General features: G+C 38.0%; 1 protein-coding gene across 21 annotated transcripts in view; it reads left to right on the forward strand.

Moving 5' to 3' along the window:
- The window catches only part of STK33 (serine/threonine kinase 33), a 224,258-nt gene that overhangs the window by 165,638 nt on the left and 38,075 nt on the right, over positions 1-20,545 (forward strand). For all 21 annotated transcript variants that reach the window (XM_054524735.1, XM_054524731.1, XM_024255223.2 and 18 more), the window contains one exon: positions 8,272-8,469. In XM_054524735.1, the coding sequence (XP_054380710.1) occupies positions 8,272-8,469 (198 nt within the window). The remainder of the gene's footprint in view (positions 1-8,271; positions 8,470-20,545) is intronic.

Genomic DNA, 20,545 nt, shown 5'->3' on the forward strand with positions numbered 1-20,545 from the left:
AAATAAGTTATTAGAAATAGTAGGAGAGCTGAGAAAGGTAGCTGATTTAAGATTAATATACAAAAGTCAATTGTACTTCTATTCATTAGCAACTAACAATAGAAAATGTAATAAAAATGAAGACATCATGTAAAATAGTAGCAAAGAATATAAAATATCTAGTAATAAATATGACATAAGATTTATAAAACCTCCTTGGGGAAAGTTAGAACATTTTATTGAAAAACATTGAAGAATACATCAATATAAAGATATCACAATCATGTGTCAGGAGACTTAATGTCAAAAATTAATTTTTCCCATATTGATATACATATTCAGTGCAAATACAATCAAAATTTCATGAACTTTCCTGGCTATAAAATTTATATGGAAGACTAAAGGATCAAAAATAGCCGAGAAATTTCTGAATGTCTTGCTCTACCAGATATTAAGACTTATAAAGCTATGTTAATTAGGGCAGTATGATTATTGACAAACAGAATAAAACAGAGTACAGAAACATATCCAGGTGTATCTGGAACTTTTTCTGACAGTGGTCATATGGAAGATGAGAGGGGAGAAAGGAGGGACTATTCAATAAATGGAGCTGGAATCAAGAGTTCTCCATATGGAAAAAATAAAGTTAAATTTTTATTTCACACCACAGACAAAAATCAACTCCAAAGAAATCAGGGACTTATAGTAAAAACCAAAATGTTGAAACTCTAAGTGGAAATATAGGTGAATATATTCTGCATCTTGGGGTGTATAGGAAAGGATTTCATAAGCAACATAACCAAAGGCACTAACATAAAAGAAATGATGGATTAGCTTGTCTATGTTAAGAACTCTTGTTAATAAAACAACACCAGAAGGAAAGTTGATAAGTTATAAACTGGGAAAAGGCTTTTGTACTGCAAATAAGCAAAAAAGGAATAATATTATGAAAGTTAAAATAACTAAAACAAAAAATATTCCCCCCCCCCTTTTTTTTCAGACAGGGGCTTGCTCTGTTACCCAGGCTGGCATGCCCACTTCAGCCTCTAACTCCTGGGCTCAAGTGATCCTTCTGCCTCAGCCTCCTGGGTAGCTGAGACTACCGGCATGCACCACCATGTCCAGCTAATTAAAAAAATTATTTTTGTAAAGTAGGGGTATCCCTATGTTGCCCAGGCTGGTCTCGAACTCCTGAGCTCAAGTGATCCTTTGGCCTCATCCTCCCAAAGTGCTGGGATTACAAGCTTGAACCACCTCACCTGGTCAATATTCCTTTTTGAATACACATGGTTGTGATAAAAAATATATATAAAACAAAAGCAAGGGAATGTTAATCACAAGATTCTGGATAGCAGTCACCTCAGGTGATAGAAGGCAGGAAGACAAGATGGAGGAAAACTAGGTGTATGGATGCAAGTTATTGTTTGTTTTCTAGTTTTCTTGTTTGTAGTTGCATGGTTTAGAATACACTAAGTAGAAGGCTCAGCTATACCTCTCACTAGAAATTCTTGGCAGGCAATTGGAAATGCACTTCTGGAATAAGGGTAAATTCATTAATTTCTCAAACCATTTTCTCCTGAAGAATAGGAATATTAATACCAAAACCTTATCTACTCACATAGTTTTCTATACTTCTGGAAAAAAATCACTGAGGTGATTTTGTTAGGAAAAACATGAAAGCGGTACACAGTTGACTACTTATTATCTTGATATTCTGCTGCCTTGGACTCTGGAACACTTCAGGACATGTTTGGTGATGTTTTTTGGTGCTTTCAGTCCTCTTTGGGTATCTAAAACTTACATCATATCTTTTCTTACTATAATTTACGTGGATTATTAATCATGTAAAGGTAAAAGGTAATAGTCGAGGCTGGGCACAGTGGCTCACACCTGTAATCTCAGCACTTTGGGAGGCTGAGGCAGGAGGATCACTTGAATCTAGGAGTTCAACACCAGCTTAGGCAACATAGTGAGACTCCTCTACAACAACAAAAATAATAATAAAATAAATTAAGGTAATAATTGAGATTGTCCATGGTTAAGTGAGTAAACAAAACGGGAAAAATAACTTGCTTTCTCCTCCCATTCTCTCATTCCCTCTCACTAAAGATAACCATCATTAAGTCTTTTACGTATGCTTTCAAAAACATTCCATACATTTTTATGTAGATACTTTTACACAAATGGGTTCATATTATGCAATTATTTTCACTTAATATATAGGGAAGATTTTCTTATAAAAAAATGGAAAAACATTACATGCTCATGGATCGGAAGAATCAATATCATTAAAATGACCATACTGCCCAAAGCAATTTACAGATTCACTGCTATTCCTATCAAATTACCAATGACATTCTTTGCAGAACTAGAAAAATCTATTTTAAAATTCATATGGAACCAAAAGAGAGTCCAAATAGCCAAAGCAATCTGAAGCAAAAAGAACAAAGCTGGAGGCATCATGCTACCTAACTTCAAACTATGCTACAGGGCTACAGTAACCAAAACAACATGGTATGGGTACAAGAACAGGCACATAGACCAATGGAACCGAATAGAGAGCCCAGAAATAAGGCCTCACATCTGTGACCATGTGAACTTCAACAAAGCTGACAAAACCAAGCAATGGGGAAAGGACTTTCTATTCAATAAATGGTGCTGGGATAACTGGCTAGCCATATGCAGAAGATTGAAACTGGACCCCTTTCTTACACCATATACAAAAATGAGGTCAAGATGGATTAAATACTTAAATGTAAAATGCAAAACTGTAAAAACTCTGGAAGACAATCTAGGCAATACCATTCTGGACATAGGTACCGGCAAAGATTTCATGAGGAAGACGCCAAAAGCAATCACAACAAAAGCAAAAAATAACAAGTGGGATGTAATTAAACTAAAGAGCTTCTGTACAGTACAAGAAACTATCAGCAGAGGAAACAGCCCACAGAATGGGAGAAAATATTTTCAAACTATGCATCTGACAAAGGTCTAATATCCAGTGTCTAAAAGGAAACTAAATTCACGAGAAAAAAACAACCTCATTAAAAAGTGGGCAAAGGACATGAACAGATGACGCTTTTCAAGATGGGGCATATATGCAGCCAAGAAGCATATGAAAAAAGCTCAATATCACTGATCATTAGAGAAATTCAAATCAAGACCACAGTGAGATACCATCTCAAACCAGTCAGAATGGCCATTACTAAAAAGTAAAAAAATAACAAATGCTGGTGAGGTTATGGAGAGAAGGGAATACTTATACACTGTTGCGTGGAGTGTAAATTATTAATAGTTCAACCATTGTGGGAAGCAGTGTGCCGATTCCTCAAAGAGCTAAAAACAGAACTACCATTTATCTCAGCAATCCCATTACTGGGTATATACCCAGAGGAACATAAATCAGTCTGCCATAAACACATATGCACATGAATGTTCACTGCAGCACTATTCACAATAGCAAAGAGATGGAATCAGTCTAAATGCCTATAAATGACAGATTGGATAAAGAAAATGTGGTACATATACACTGTGGAATTCTATGCAGCCATAAAAAAGAATAAGATCATGTCTTTTGCAGGAACATGGCTGGAACTAGAGGCTGTTATCTTTAGCAAACTAACGCGGGAACAGAAAACCAAAAAGCACATGTTCTCACTTACAAGGGGAGCTAAATGATGAAAACTCATGGACACAAAGAGGGGAACAACAGACACTGGGACTACTTGAGGGTGGGAGGAGGCAGAGGACCAGAAAAAAATAACTATTGGATAGTAGGCTTAGTAACTAGGTGACAAAATAATCTGTCCAACAAACTCCTGTGACACGAGTTTACCTATATAAAAAACCTGCTCAGGTACCCCTGAACCTAAAAAAAGTTAAAAATAAAAAAAAAATTAAAAACCAACATTGTATCCCAAACTATAAACTATTTTGTAAATAGTCCCTGTGAATATTTAAATTGTTTCAGATCTTTTCTGTTACATCAGTAGTACAACAGATGTTCTTGTAAATATGTGTTTGCATACTGTGCCAGTTTATATAAGATAAATTTTAACAGTGGAATTACTGGTCAGAGAGAATGTGCATTTTACATTTTGATCAAGTATTGCTAATTTACCTTCTCATAAAAAGCAAATAAGTGAGAGTGATTGTTCCTCCACACCCTCACCAACACAGGGAATACCAAACTTAAATTTTTATCTATCTATTAAGTGAAAATGGACACCACATTGTTTTGACTTGGATTTTATTTTGTGAAGTTGGCCATTCTTTTATATGTTTTTTAATAAAGTATTCCATTTGTCTATTGAAAAAATTTACTCCTAGGAACTTTACAAAATAGTCTTCTAGGTCTTTGCAAAAACAGAGAATGGTGACTGCATGCTAAAGATCCAGAATGTTTCCTTTAGCTTTGCTGATTTGTACTCATACCATCTCACCCCAGCTCATACATGTCATTCATTCATTTATTTTAAAGTACTTATTAAGTACTTACTGTTTACAAAGCACTGATAGGCACTATCTCTTAAAAGGCAGTATTTTTTAGATGAGGAAATGTGATTGGGTCTCCATTATGGGGCCTGTCTACTAAGGGATTAAATTCAAATCTTAGTATTTAAGCAGTTCTTCTCTTCCATGAGTTTCATTTTTCTAGTTGTTCAATATTAATAGTCTCAACTATCTGTTGGTTAAGCAAGTGGAAATTTATTTATCTAAAAGGCTGGTCTCTACCTGTGATAGCTTCAGATGATCAAACTATTGCTACTGCTTTCTTGTCATTTGTTATTTTGTAATTGATGAGTTCAGTATTTGATCACCTAGATGCAGCCAGTAAAAGGAGTTCAGAGGTTAGTGTTCTGATGGCGAGGTGACATGTACATCTACAGTGTCTGCCCTAACAGTTCTGCCCCAGTTTTGTTTGGTTTCTTCATTTGTAATTTCTGTTGAACTAGAAGGCTCATGATACATTGTTGTGGACCACTTATTATTGGTTAGTCCAAGTATCTGATACAATTTATCCTTCAACTGCTAGCAAGCAAGAAGTAGGTGGTATAGTAAGTTATCAGATGGACTTTAGACAACAGGCAAAGCCTGGACTCTATACCACCTAGTCCAGGCTTGATATCTCAAGTGAGTATAGGAGGCAAAGAGCTAAAAATTTCCACATAAGAAATAGGATAATACTCTTATTCTGGATCCTTTTCTTTTCTCCACAGTCTCTATAGAATGAGAAGTAGGGTCATTTCTTCAAGTACTAAGGCACTCTCCTTTAGACATGTAGAATATCAGCTACCAAGCTCTTGGGTGTATGTGTATGTGAACCAGGCATTTGAAAGATTGCTAGAGATGCAGATTCAAAATAATGTAGGCAATCCTTGCTTTGTACAGTAGTGTAGGACAGTAAAATAGCAGAGCAGGTTGAAACTGTGAAAAAATGATCTCAATAATCAATGTGAAAAGTTACAATTGTTTCATGCTCTTTACATTTTTGTCAAAATATTAATAACTCTCTGTTGGTTATAAATATGTAGGGAAATGAGACAAAAGTAAAACTGATGTTCATTTAGTACACTGTAATTTAGAATGTTAGAAATACTGAGAATTAAAGTGTCTTTTTAAATAAAATACTTAAGATTCATTTAAATAGTGCTTACCTTCTTCTTACCATATAACTTATAAGACAGAGGGAGCATCTTTTTTATGCCTTGGCAAATACTCTGTTGAACGGTGGTAGTGTCAGCATTCCCAGTCAGCAGTTTCTTCTGTTACTCCATTCGTATTTTATTCAGTTTTCACTTTCAGCATTATCACTTTTATTTTCTTTGCCGCACTTTCATCTTTGTTGGCTAATTCCCTGGGAGAAAAGGAGGCAACACAAATACACACTTTGCTGTCTATGTGTGAACTGACTAACAGATGCCCAATGTCTAATCACCAACAGCCTTTGAGAGAAGTGACAAAATTGGTCACTGATCATGATATGCGTTTGTTTGCTTTGTGGACTGAAGAGCTAGCAGGGCAGTTTGAACTTTATGCAGTTATAATTCATATACCATGTTGACTGAAATTTAAACTCTGCTCTTGGGGGACTAATGCTGTTTAGGTAAATTATAACTGAAATTCAGGCATATGAGGACTGTGCAGTGCAAGAACTGCCTAAATAAATGAGCTGTCACATCATATTGGTTGCATATGAGTTCTGTAGTAATTATAATTTTAATTTTGTTGAACACGATGGTTTTACAATAAAGTCACTCTTTTTAAGGCTTCTTAGAGGTGATTTACAGAATGTAAATGTTTGCTTTGGTATCTATATCAAGGTAAGCTAGATTATGCTGTGATAACAAATGACACCTAAATCTCAGTGCTCTTAGTACCTTCCATGGCCAATTGCCTGGGAGGAGAGGAGGAGGTTCTGTTTCACTTTGTCCTTACTCAGGAACCCAGGCTGAGGGAGACTTCATCTCTATGCTTCTGTAATTACCAGTTCAGGAATTGGAAACATGATGAATTGCATACTATCTCTTAAAGTTTTCACCCAGAAGTGATATATACCATTTCCAATCATGAATCACTGGCCAAAGTAAGGCACATGGTCATGTCCCAAAGTGGATAGAGAAGTGAAACTCTACCATGAGCCTAGAAGAAAGAAATGCTGAGCGAGTAGCATTAGTGACCACCACAGTTTCCAAAGACTTAACCTGGGGAGGGCTTGTCAGGGAGGAGCCACTGAGAACTGATATTGCAGACTTAGATGTGTCAGATTGTCACTTTCTGCTAGTGAAAGTATCAAGTTGAGGCAAAGTTGTGTGTACTTGCATTTCAGGACCCTGGTCACTGATTTTATGAAAATTAAGTTAGAGGTCAGGATGAAGCCAAGAAGTTGTAAGAGAGGAGAGATGGATCATAGGGACCAAGCAGAGCCCTGGAGAGCAGAACCCGTCCAGATGAGCGCTCTGAGACTATCTACCATTCTACTTGATTTCAGCTCTTTAATGGTTACTGTCGCTGAGCCACTGTCTGTTTTCACTTGAGTTGACTACATAGTTGGGAGTTCTGGAATATCTGACAGAAATGAATCTGAAATTGAACTTTCAAGGAAAGGTAGGCTCTTGCTATGGTCTGGCAGGAAGAAATGGCAAGGGCATTCTAGGAGTAAGTAGGTAAGGGACAAACAAGTGCAAAACCAGTGTAAGGTGTAATGGGATGTTATGAATGTGGTAGGAGTACTGAGCTTCTTAAAACAAGGGGACAGAGAAGAACCACAGAGAATTAATTGCATAGTGATCCTCATTTAGTTATTAGCATTCCATATTTAGTGTTGTCTTATGTCTTTAGCCACAAATACATTAAACTCAGCAAGTCCTCAACAGTGTATTCAGATGGGTACCCATAAAGTATCCTGTCTCATAGTTTTCTGTGTCACTGAAGCTAAACATTTCAATACATCCATATACCAGGGTAATTTAGAATCACTTCATAGCCATGCCCACACCTGAACTTCTCATTTTAATCTAAATATGATCTATTTTTTTGTCTAAATTTTTTCTAACAGTATGAGGTAAGAACGAAAATATTTAAGACACACCTAATCAAGCAGGAGCTATTTGAGCTTGCATTCATATATTTCTTGGCACATTACATGAAGTATTATATTTGGGAAAATACAATTAATATAAAATGGTCAGTTTTGGTATGGTATAGTCATATGCTGGGATAAGAACACTGTACCAAGTCATTTATAATCAAATGACCACATTATATTTAAATCTTCCAGACAGGTAAGGGATTTCAAATTAAATATCTATATTCTTAGACATAGTGCTTGACTAATTGACTGAATTTAGATTTTTTTTTTTTTTTTTTTGCCTAGATATTTGGATGTTGTATAGACTTATCCTTAGCACTGGACCCACTGGCGTTTGGGCAACTTCTTTAGTTCTTTCAACCTCCCTCTCAATTTTCTAAGAACAGCTATAGGGGTATTTGGGTTCCAGGAAATTGCCCTGTGTAGTGTTCTTTGCACAAGCATGCTGCATTGTTCTTTCAAGCCTGAATATTTCCCCGTTAACTTGGACATATTACACGTGATATCATGCAAGGGATGTGAGCCATGTCAGTACAGGAATTGTACTCCAGTGGTCATCAGAAGTTTTCATATTTATTCAGCATTATAATCTTTTCCATGTGACTATTACTGAATTTGGGAGACTGTCTTGCTAAATGATGTAGGTATCGTCTCAATTATCTAAGTTGTTTATAACACCAAAAATTGATTGTTAATATTAGGGCAATAAACTTTCTTCGGTGAGACCAACCAATGTATTAGAGATGATGAAGGAATGGAAAAATAACCCAGAAAGTGATGAGGAAAACACAACAGAAGAGAAGAATAATCTGTCCACTGAAGAAAAGTTGAAAAGTTACCAACCCTGGGGAAATGTCCGTGATGCCAATTACACTTCAGATGAAGAGGAGGAAAAACAGGTAGGAAGAATCATTGCTGCATTTCTCCCAAGTGTAAAATACCCTCACCGCACCTGGAACATTTTTTTGCAAATCTGTCTTTTTGTTGTTAGTTTGTAACAAAGGCCGAGCATTATATAGCAAGTAAAGTTCTTTCTGCCTTATAAGGCTAGCATGATTTAGCGATGTGGCCTACATGTATATTTTAAGGTTGGTGATTATGTAGGGCAGGTGTCTGCAAACTTTTTCTGTAAGGGAACAAACAGTAATATTTTAGGCTTTGTGGGCCATAGTAGTCTTTGTCACAACTACTCATCTCTGACGTTGTAGCATGAAAACAACCATAGACAACAAATGAATGAGTGTGGCCATGTTCCAACTCAACTATTTTTTCCCCCAAAACAGATGGCATGCCAAATTTGGCCCAAGAATCAAAATTAATAATTTTTGTACTCTACCAGACTATAGAATTTGGAATGGGTCTATGTATTACTTAGAAAATGATAATTATTCAGTTATTTTTGTCTGAATTTATGGTAGCAAAAACTTTTTATATAGGTTTATTATTTTACCTTGTTAGTTCTGAATGCAGTTTTATTCTTTTTAATGAAAAGAATTGAATAACATTTTGATTAGTTCTAGATTGTGATCTGTTAACTGGATATCCTGACAAAGTTACCCAAAGGTCCCCTTCCATGCTTCCTTGTTTGTTTCTGAATTTGCAGAAAATTTCTCTGTATGTGTTTGTTCTCCTTCCTGTCTTGAAATCTGATTAACGTATCTGAACTATTATTTAATAATTGAGCATCCTGCCAGCAGGGACTGTGTTCACCTCAGGGTAGCCAGACTTCTCGTGAGGAGTCACTTGTTTCTGATTCTAGAAATCAGAATTAGGCAGAGTGCAGAGAGGGACTGCCAGGGTAAATCCTGGATCAGACTCAGGGAGGTGCAGCATTGCTGGCCTACACCCCTCCATGCCAAGAATCCTCTCAGTAACTTACAGAAAGGGACGTGGTAACATGATCTATTCATTGATTTTGATTTAGTGGTTGAGAACTTCTTCATTACTTTATAGCAAATGTTAGATAATAAGCATAACATAATGATTTAGATATTTTGAGATTATAATATTTTTACCATAATGTAGACATAAGCTCATTGAATTCTTTTTCCTCTCTAGTGTGTTAACAACTCCTACGATGCTTAGCTCTTGAGTGTATTTTATATTCTCCTTAAAAATAATATCATAAAATTCCATGTTTGCATTTCTTATTGAACATAGTTTGAAGATTTTTATTGGCTGACTTGGCATTTTATACACATATACATACTTATGCACACACATACACATATACATGTATACACATATACTCACATGTTCTTACACATACATACATACATCTACATATACTCACATATGTACAATTATACACACGTTTTATGGCCTTGAGTTGTATTTGTCACTGCATCTAACATAAAATATGCTTGTGAACCAAATGTCTTCCATCCCCTTTTCCATTGCCGTGTCACACTTTTCCCCTCCCACTCCTCCAGCCACTGCTGCAAGTCACAAATTAATGAAACTTACGATGTGATTCTCAATTCTGGAAGGCTACTTGTTATAAATGTCATAACAGTTAATTCTTGCAAGGTGGGTAGGAGCTTGTCTTCCCTTGATGTCCTCTAAGGAACTTTCCCATGCTTAGGTTTGGGAATTTCTCAAAAGCCAGGGTAATCACACCTTTCGAAACAATGGCAGAGCTCTTGGAAAACTAGCAGAGAGGGTTAGTGAGGATGTGTTAAAAACAAAAACAAAAGCAAAAGCACTTGAACTCAGCACCTTCCTCCTTCCCTAAATAATGGTCCCTTAGTTCCAAATGCCTCGGACATTACGGGAAAGTGCAGTCTGCATCTCCTCATTGTTCATATTTGAACTAAGATATCACACTACACTTGTTTCAGATTTGTTTTCAAATAGTTGGCACTTGGCAATGTCCTTTTGTTCATTTCCACTTTTGGTTATGGCATTCTGAGGACAGTAATGTTCTCTCATGTATATCTTGTTTCTCACATGCCGAGGACATCTAGATAATGTTTTGTGCTGTTGGTAATCCTCTGAATTCTCTAAGACAAAGTCTTTATCAGCTTTACTGGATAGACTCGACTTTCACTCCCGCAATAGCATTTGCTCGTCTTCCGATGAGACACTTGGCAGACCACTGCTTTGCAGTAGTGTGCCTTTTAACATTAGGTCCTTAAGGATTCCTGATAAATGGTATATGCTTTCATTATTCATAAGCTCAGAAAACAATTGGAGAGAAATGAATGTCCATAATTAAAGTGTACCTCCCCATAACCATGGAGGAAGGGACTGGAATCTCTAGATGCAATACAAGTATATTTGCATTATGGAATTCTTGCTTTGTAATGGAGAAACCTCCTAGTTATAAAATTGTTTATTTAACACAGTCTTGAATGAATTTGTTTAATGAAAATAGAAGATTTTCAGGCCAGGCACGGTGGTTCACACATGTAATCCCAGCACTTTGGGAGGCCCAGATGGGTGGATCACCTGAGGTCAGGAGTTCGAGACCAGCCTGGACAACATGGCGAAACCCTGTCTCTACTAAAAATACAAAAATTAGCTGGGCACGGTGGCACTCGCCTATAATCCCAACTACTTGGGAGGCTGAGGCAGGAGAATCGCTTGAACCCAGGAGGCGGAGGTTGCAGTTAGCCAAGATCACGCCACTGCACTCCAGCCTGGGCAACGAAATGAGACTCTGTCTCCAAAAAAAAAGAAAAAAAGAAAAAAGAAAAGAAAATAGATTTTTGTCGTTATTTTCTTTTGTGATAATTTTTCCTTGACTGAAAACCTAGTTGTTATAGTATTGTAGGAAATAGTACATGTAGAAGTTGCTTTATCTAGGCTAGAAAGTAGAAAGGCATGGTAGTTTAGAAACTTTGAAAAATTATTTTGATAAACGATATGTGTTCATAAAACATTTTTTCAAAGACAAGAAATGTTGACATTTAAATAACATTGAAATTTAATACTTTGATATGTTGATAATGTTTCTGTGAGGAAAAACTTAAATTTTCATGATATTTTAGTGAGTGGGATAAAAATTTTCTTTTCCTGAAAATTACATTTTTGCTTTCTGAGTCCATGAGAACTGACTATCATATGAAAATGTGATGGCACTTGCATAATTGTGGCACATTTTCTTATCCCAGTATTGAAGCATTGCAATATGGCATATGTACCCAAGCCCTTAAAATATCATAATAGTTAAAAGTATAACTTCGGATCTAGGCTGCCTGGATTCAGGTTCTGGCTTCACCACTTACAAGCTTTATGATGTTCGGCAAGTCTCTAGGCCTCCATTTTCTCATCTGTAAAATAGTAATAATAATCTCACCAACTAAGTGCTAGGTGAAATCATGCATGTAACACTCTTGTCACGTGGTAAGTACTTATTAATGTTAGCCATTAATGCTTTCATTATTATATTACTAAAAATGTATATAGAATATTACTAAAATTGCATATATTTTCCTGGCTGTATCAAGGCTCCTTTGGGTATAAGTGTGGGAATAAACTAGTAAACAAACCAAGAAATTTCATTTTCAAAAGTGATAATATGCTGCTTCTAACCTCGTTTGCCCTCTGAGTTTGGTGAGTTTCTTAGGGTACTGTGGAAGATTGGATTCTTGTTTCCAATTAATTATTCCTTTCCTGTAAATAATTTGTACATGCATATCCTTTGCCATGTGACTTTGCAGTTCTCCCTAGTAGAACTGTTGAAGGCTATTTTCTCACCCTACTAATGTTGGTCTTGGCTGTTATTCTGGCTGATGGAACGTTAAAAGGGTGTAATGTAAGCAGAGACCTTAAAAGTGTTTGCATGATTTAGCTTGCTCTCTTCTATTTCTGTCACCTGCCATGAGAAGAGCATGCCTGCAGAAAGCCACAGGTTCCAGAATTGTGGAGATTTGTGGAACAGATCTGAATTCAGTCTAATACTTGAAGTTTAGCCTAGCACAACCAAACTGATATTAATTGAGAAAAATAAATACTTGCTGTTACAAGATGCTGAGATTTTTGCAGTTGTTTGTTGTATAGTTATGCAGAAAAGAGTTTAATAGGTGGCCTAAACTGCTATGCTTCAAAAGACCTATTTATTTGCAAGGTTGACCCTTGGCTCATTTCTGGGAACTTAGCTAATTTTGTCTAAACTATTTGTGCAAACAATATGGTTTATGCTGAATACCTACTTTCCTTCTGGGAGTCTGGGATTTTGGTAGGTGCTAGGCAGAGGCTGCCTACATGACCATGGATGCTGAGTCTCCAATGGGCTTCCAATGTTGGCAACATTTCACACATGCTGTCACAACCAATTGCAGGGGGAATTAAGCACATCCTCTGCAACTCCCCTGGGAGAGGACACTTGGAAGCTTGCTCGTGGTTTCTCTTGGATTTAGCCTGAAGTGCCTTTTCCTTTTGCTGGTTGTGCTTTGCATCCTTGCACTGTAATAAGTCATAGCCATGAGTACGAATATAAATGTTAAGTCCTGTGAGTCCTCCCAGTGACTCATTGAACCTGGGGTTGATTGTGGGGACCTCTCAAACATAGTTGAATAACTACTGCAATAGCAGACTAATACAGGTACAAATAACTAATTTTGCTAACATGAATCTTGACCTGTTATTTGATCTAATGCTGCTTGCAATGTGAGTTGCTGGCCTGGATTCATAGGCTCCCATAAACAAGGCTTTTGTTCTAAAGGGATATTTTGTCCCTACTTCTACTCCCACACAAGGGCTTTTTTATTTTTTATTTTTTATTTTATTTATTTTTTTCTTTTTATTATTATTATTATTATTATTATTATACTTTAGGCTCTATGGTACATGTGCGCAACGTGCAGGTAAGTTACATATGTATACATGTGCCATGCTGGTGCGCTGCACCCACCAACTCGTCATCTAGCATTAGGTATATCTCCCAATGTTATCCCTCCCCCCTCCCAACCCCACAACAGTCCCCGAAGTGTGATGTTCCCCTTCCTGTGTCCATGTGTTCTCATTGTTCAATTCCCACCTATGAGTGAGAATATGCGGTGTTTGGTTTTTTGTTCTTGCGATAGTTTACTGAGAATGATGATTTCCAATTTCATCCATGTCCCTACAAAGGACATGAACTCATCATTTTTTATGGCTGCATAGTATTCCATGGTGTATATGTGCCACATTTTCTTAATCCAGTCTATCATTGTTGGACATTTGTGTTGGTTCCAAGTCTTTGCTATTGTGAATAATGCCGCAATAAACATACGTGTGCGTGTGTCTTTATAGCAGCATGATTTATAGTCCTTTGGGTATATACCCAGTAATGGGATGGCTGGGTCAAATGGTATTTCTAGTTCTAGATCCCTGAGGAATCGCCACACTGACTTCCACAATGGTTGAACTAGTTTACAGTCCCACCAACAGTGTAAAAGTGTTCCTATTTCTCCACATCCTCTCCAGCACCTGTTGTTTCCTGACTTTTTAATGATTGCCATTCTAAGTGGTGTGAGATGGTATCTTATTCTGGTTTTGATTTGCATTTCTCTGATGGCCAGTGATGGTGAGCATTTTTTCATGTGTTTTTTGGCTGCATAAATGTCTTCTTTTGAGAAGTGTCTGTTCATGTCCTTCGCCCACTTTTTGATGGGGTTGTTTGTTTTTTTCTTGTAAATTTGTTGGAGTTCATTGTAGATTCTGGATATTAGCCCTTTGTCAGATGAGTAGGTTGCAAAAATTTTCTCCCATTTTGTAGGTTGCCTGTTCACTCTGATGGTAGTTTCCTTTGCTGTGCAGAAGCTGTTTAGTTTAATTAGATCCCATTTGTCAATTTCGGCTTTTGTTGCCATTGCTTTTGGTGTTTTAGACATGAAGTCCTTGCCCATGCCTATGTCCTGAATGGTAATGCCTAGGTTTTCTTCTAGGGTTTTTATGGTTTTAGGTCTAACATTTAAGTCTTTAATCCATCTTGAATTGATTTTTGTATAAGGTGTAAGGAAGGGATCCAGTTTCAGCTTTCTACATATGGCTAGCCAGTTTTCCCAGCTCCATTTATTAAATAGGGAATCCTTTCCCCATTTCTTGTTTTTCTCAGGTTTGTCAAAGATCAGATACTTGTAGATATGTGGCATTATTTCTGACGGCTCTGTTCTGTTCCATTGATCTATATCTCTGTTTTGGTACCAGTACCATGCTGTTTTGGTTACTGTAGCCTTGTAGTATAGTTTGAAGTCAGGTAGTGTGATGCCTCCAGCTTTGTTCTTTTGGCTTAGGATTGACTTGGCGATGCGGGCTCTTTTTTGGTTCCATATGAACTTTAAAGTAGTTTTTTCCAATTCTGTGAAGAAAGTCATTGGTAACTTGATGGGGATGGCATTGAATCTATAAATTACCTTGGGAAGGATGGCCATTTTCATGATATTGATTCTTCCTACCCATGAGCATGGAATGTTCTTCCATTTGTTTGTATCCTCTTTTATTTCCTTGAGCAGTGGTTTGTAGTTCTCCTTGAAGAGGTCCTTCACATCCCTTGTAAGTTGGATTCCTAGGTATTTTATTCTCTTTGAAGCAATTGTGAATGGGAGTTCACTCATGATTTGGCTCTCTGTTTGTCTGTTATTGATGTATAAGAATGCTTGTGATTTTTGTACATTGATTTTGTATCCTGAGACTTTGCTGAAGTTGCTTATCAGCTTAAGGAGATTTTGGGCTGAGACAATGGGGTTTTCTAGATATACTATCATGTCATCTGCAAACAGGGACAATTTGACTTCCTCTTTTCCTAATTGAATACCCTTGATTTCCTTCTCTTGCCTAATTGCCCTGGCCAGAACTTCCAACACTATGTTGAATAGAAGTGGTGAGAGAGGGCATCCCTGTCTTGTGCCAGTTTCAAAGGGAATGCTTCCAGTTTTTGCCCATTCAGTATGATATTGGCTGTGGGTTTGTCATAAATAGCTCTTATTATTTTGAGATACGTCCCATCAATACCTAATTTATTGAGAGTTTTTAGCATGAAGGGTTGTTGAATTTTGTCAAAGGCCTTTTCTGCATCTATTGAGATAATCATGTGGTTTTTGTCTTTGGTTCTGTTTATATGCTGGATTACATTTATTGATTTGCATATATTGAACCAGCCTTGCATCCCAGGGATGAAGCCCACTTGATCATGGTGGATAAGCTTTTTGATGTGCTGCTGGATTCGGTTTGCCAGTATTTTATTGAGGATTTTTGCATCAATGTTCATCAAGGATATTGGTCTAAAATTCTCTTTTTTTGTTGTGTCTCTGCCAGGCTTTGGTATCAGGATGATGCTGGCTTCATAAAATGAGTTAGGGAGGATTCCCTCTTTTTCTGTTGATTGGAATAGTTTCAGAAGGAATGTTACCAGCTCCTCCTTGTACCTCTGGTAGAATTCGGCTGTGAACCCATCTGGTCCTGGACTTTTTTTGGTTGGTAAGCTATTGGTTATTGCCACAATTTCAGCTCCTGTTATTGGTCTATTCAGAGATTCAACTTCTTCCTGGTTTAGTCTTGGGAGGGTGTATGTGTTGAGGAATTTATCCATTTCTTCTAGATTTTCTAGTTTATTTGCATAGAGGTGTTTGTAATATTCTCTGATGGTAGTTTGTATTTCTGTGGGATTGGTGGTGATATCCCCTTTATCATTTTTTATTGCATCTATTTGATTCTTCTCTCTTTTTTTCTTTATTAATCTTGCTAGCAGTCTATCAATTTTGTTGATCCTTTTAAAAAACCAGCTCCTGGATTCATTGATTTTTTGAAGGGTTTTTTGTGTCTCTATTTCCTTCAGTTCTGCTCTGATTTCAGTTATTTCTTGCCTCCTGCTAGCTTTTGAATGTGTTTGCTCTTGCTTTTCTAGTTCTTTTAATTGTGATGTTAGGGTGTCAATTTTGGATCTTTCCTGCTTTCTCTTGTGGGCATTTAGTGCTATAAATTTCCCTCTACACACTGCTTTGAATGCTTCCCAGAGATTCTGGTATGTTGTGTCTTGGTTCTCGTTGGTTTCAAAGAACATCTTTATTTCTGCCTTCATTTCGTTATGTACCCAGTAGTCATTCAGGAGCAGGTTGTTCAGTTTCCACGTAGTTGAGTGGTTTTGAGGGAGATTCTTAATCCTGAGTTCTAGCTTGATTGCACTGTGATCTGAGAGATCGTTTGTTATAATTTCTGTTCTTTTACATTTATTGAGGAGAGCTTTACTTCCAAGTATGTGGTCAATTTTGGAATAGGTGTGGTGTGGTGCTGAAGAAAATGTATATTCTGTTGATTTGGGGTGGAGAGTTCTGTAGATGTCTATTAGGTCTGCTTGGTGCAGAGCTGAGTTCAATTCCTGGGTATCCTTGTTGACTTTCTGTCTCGTTGATCTGTCTAATGTTGACAGTGGGGTGTTAAAGTCTCCCATTATTAATGTGTGGGAGTCTAAGTCTCTTTGTAGGTCACTCAGGACTTGCTTTATGAATCTGGGTGCTCCTGTATTGGGTGCATATATATTTAGGATAGTTAGCTCTTCTTGTTGAATTAATCCCTTTACCATTATGTAATGGCCTTCTTTGTCTCTTTTGATCTTTGTTGGTTTAAAGTCTGTTTTATCAGAGACTAGGATTGCAACCCCTGCCTTTTTTTGTTTTCCATTTGCTTGGTAGATCTTCTTCCATCCTTTTATTCTGAGCCTGTGTGTGTCTCTGCACGTGAGATGGGTTTCCTGAATACAGCACACTGATGGGTCTTGAGTCTTTATCCAATTTGCCAGTCTGTGTCTTTTAATTGGAGCATTTAGTCCATTTACATTTAAAGTTAATATTGTTATGTGTGAATTTGATCCTGTCATTGTGATGTTAGCTGGTTATTTTGCTCGTTAGTTGATGCAGTCTCTTCCTAGTCTTGATGGTCTTTACATTTCGGTATGATTTTGCAGTGGCTGGTACCGGTTGTGCCTTTCCGTGTTTAGCGCTTCCTTCAGGAGCTCTTTTAGGGCAGGCCTGGTGGTGACAAAATCTCTCAGCATTTGCTTGTCTGTAAAGTATTTTATTTCTCCTTCACTTATGAAGCTTAGTTTGGCAGGATATGAAATTCTGGGTTGAAAATTCTTTTCTTTAAGAATGTTGAATATTGGCCCCCACTCTCTTCGGGCTTGTAGGGTTTCTGCCGAGAGATCCGCTGTTAGTCTGATGGGCTTCCCTTTGATGGTAACCCGACCTTTCTCTCTGGCTGCCCTTAACATTTTTTCCTTCATTTCAACTTTGGTGAATCTGACAATTATGTGTCTTGGAGTTGCTCTTCTCGAGGAGTATCTTTGTGGCGTTCTCTGTATTTCCTGAATCTGAATGTTGGCCTGCCTTGCTAGATTGGGGAAGTTCTCCTGGATAATATCCTGCAGAGTGTTTTCCAACTTGTTTCCGTTCTCCCCGTCACTTTCAGGTACACCAATCAGACGTAGATTTGGTCTTTTCACATAGTCCCACATCTCTTGGAGGCTTTGCTCGTTTCTTTTTATTCTTTTTTCTCTAAACTTCCCTTCTCGCTTCATTTCATTCATTTCATCTTCCAGGGCTGATACCCTTTCTTCCATTTGATCTCATCGGCTCCTGAGGCTTCTGCATTCTTCACGTAGTTCTCGAGCCTTGGTTTTCAGCTCCATCAGCTCCTTTAAGCACTTCTCTGTATTGGTTATTCTAGTTATACATTCTTCTAAATTTTTTTCAAAGTTTTCAACTTCTTTGCCTTTGGTTTGAATATCCTCCCGTAGCTCGGAGTAATTTGATCGTCTGAAGCCTTCTTCTCTCAGGTCGTCAAAGTCATTCTCCGTCCAGCTTTGTTCCGTTGCTGGTGAGGAACTGCGTTTCTTTGGAGGAGGAGAGGTACTCTGCTTTTTAGAGTTTCCAGTTTTTCTGCTCTGTTGTTTCCCCATCTTTGTGGTTTTATCTACTTTTGGTCTTTGATGATGGTGATGTACAGATGGGTTTTTGGTGTGGTTGTCCTTTCTGTTAGTTTTCCTTCTAACAGACAGGACCCTCAGCTGCAGGTCTGTTGGAGTACCTGGCCGGCCGTGTGAGGTGTCAGTCTGCCCCTGCTGGGGGGTGCCTCCCAGTTAGGCTGCTCGGGGGTCAGGGGTCAGGGACCCACTTGAGGAGGCAGTCAGCCCGTTCTCAGATCTCCAGCTGCATGCTGGGAGAACCACTGCTCTCCTCAAAGCTGTCAGACAGGGACATTTAAGTCTGCAGAGGTTACTGCTGTCTTTTTGTTTGTCTGTGCCCTGCCCCCAGAGGTGGAGCCTACAGAGGCAGGTAGGCCTCCTTGAGCTGTGGTGGGCTCCACCCAGTTCAAGCTTCCAGGCTGCTTTGTTTACCTAAGCGAGCCTGGGCAATGGCGGGTGCCCCTCCCCCAGCCTCGCTGCCGACTTGCTGTTTGATCTCAGACTGCTGTGCTAGCAATCAGCGAGACTCCGTGGGCGTAGGACCCTCTGAGCCAGGTGTGGGCTATACTCTCCTGGGGGCACCGTTTCCTAAGCCCGTCGGAAAAGCACAGTATTCGGGTGGGAGTGGCCCGATTTTCCAGGTGCCGTCTGTCACCCCTGGAAAGGGAACTCCCTGACCCCTTGCGCTTCCCGAGTGAGGCAATGCCTCGCCCCTGCTTCGGCTGGCGCACGGTGCGCTCACCCACTGACCTGCGCCCACTGTCTGGCACTCCCTAGTGAGATGAACACGGTACCTCAGATGGAAATGCAGAAATCACCTGTCTTCTGCGTCGCTCGCGCTGGGAGCTGTAGACTGGAGCTGTTCCTATTCGGCCATCTTGGCTCCTCCCCCGCAAGGGCTTTTTGTATAAGGCTTAGGTTTTACCACAGGCTTAACCAGATTCCCATTGTTGCAAAGATGTATTAGTGAATCCTTTAAATGACTTCCCTCTCTTCCCAAGCCTGGGTTTTGCTCAGCTCCCCTTAGGGCCTATAACTGTCTGGCCGTGCTATGCATATCCTTTCTCTATAGAGAACCAACCCATTGTGTTGGGTTATAACATGTATTGCTTCAATTCCAAATGTGTTAATTTGGGTCCATTTATCTCTTACCTACCTTTATGCTATAAGTGTTACATGTATTACATCTACATAATTATAAACCCCACAAAATAATGATATAATTTTTGCTTTAAATTGTCATGTATGTTTTCAAGAAATTAAGAGGAAAAATTTCTTATATTTATCCAGATAGTTATCATTTCTGATACTCTCCTTTTTTCTTAACTTTTGATCATTTTTTCTGATGAAGTATCTGTGGAAATTTGAAATGTTCTTCACTTATATGTATTGTGTCACTTTTCTCTGGATGCTTTCAAGGTCATCTCTTTATCTTTGATTTTCAGCAGTTTAACAATGCTATTGCTAAGCGTGTTCTTCTTCACTTTTATCCTGCTTGGGGTTTGCTGATCTCTGTGAATCTGTAAATTTGTACCGTTAGCCACGTTTTGGAAGTTTTGTCATTACCTTTTCTTTTTTTTTTCTGAGACTCCAATTACTCATATATTAGACAGTGTGATATCGTTCTATAGGTTCCTGAGGCACTATCCATTTTTTAATCTTTTTTTTCTATTCTTTACATTGGATACTTTCTATTGATCTATCTTCAGGCTTACTGGCTCTTAATGACTTAATGCCAGTACATTGAGAAATTTAGATGAAATGGTCAAATTTCTTTTAAAAGTACAAAAACAGTTACACAAAAATAGAAAATCTGAATCGTTCTGTATTTATTTTTAAAATCATATCTGTAGTAAAGAACTTCACTAAAAAGGAAACTTTATTCCCAAATGATTTCACTGTCTAATTCTTCTAAATCTTTAAAGAAGAAATAAGAGAAAACTTACACACCAACTCCTGAGAATATTTCCCAACTCATTTATAAGGCATGTTTGCCTTATAAATAACAACAATACCTAAACATGACAAGGATGTTACAAGAAAATTATTAGCCAATATCTCTCACAAATTATAGACATAAAAATTTCAAA

Source organism: Pongo abelii, chromosome 9, assembly GCF_028885655.2.
Source record: "Pongo abelii isolate AG06213 chromosome 9, NHGRI_mPonAbe1-v2.0_pri, whole genome shotgun sequence".
NCBI classification, from domain to species: Eukaryota; Metazoa; Chordata; class Mammalia; order Primates; family Hominidae; genus Pongo; species Pongo abelii.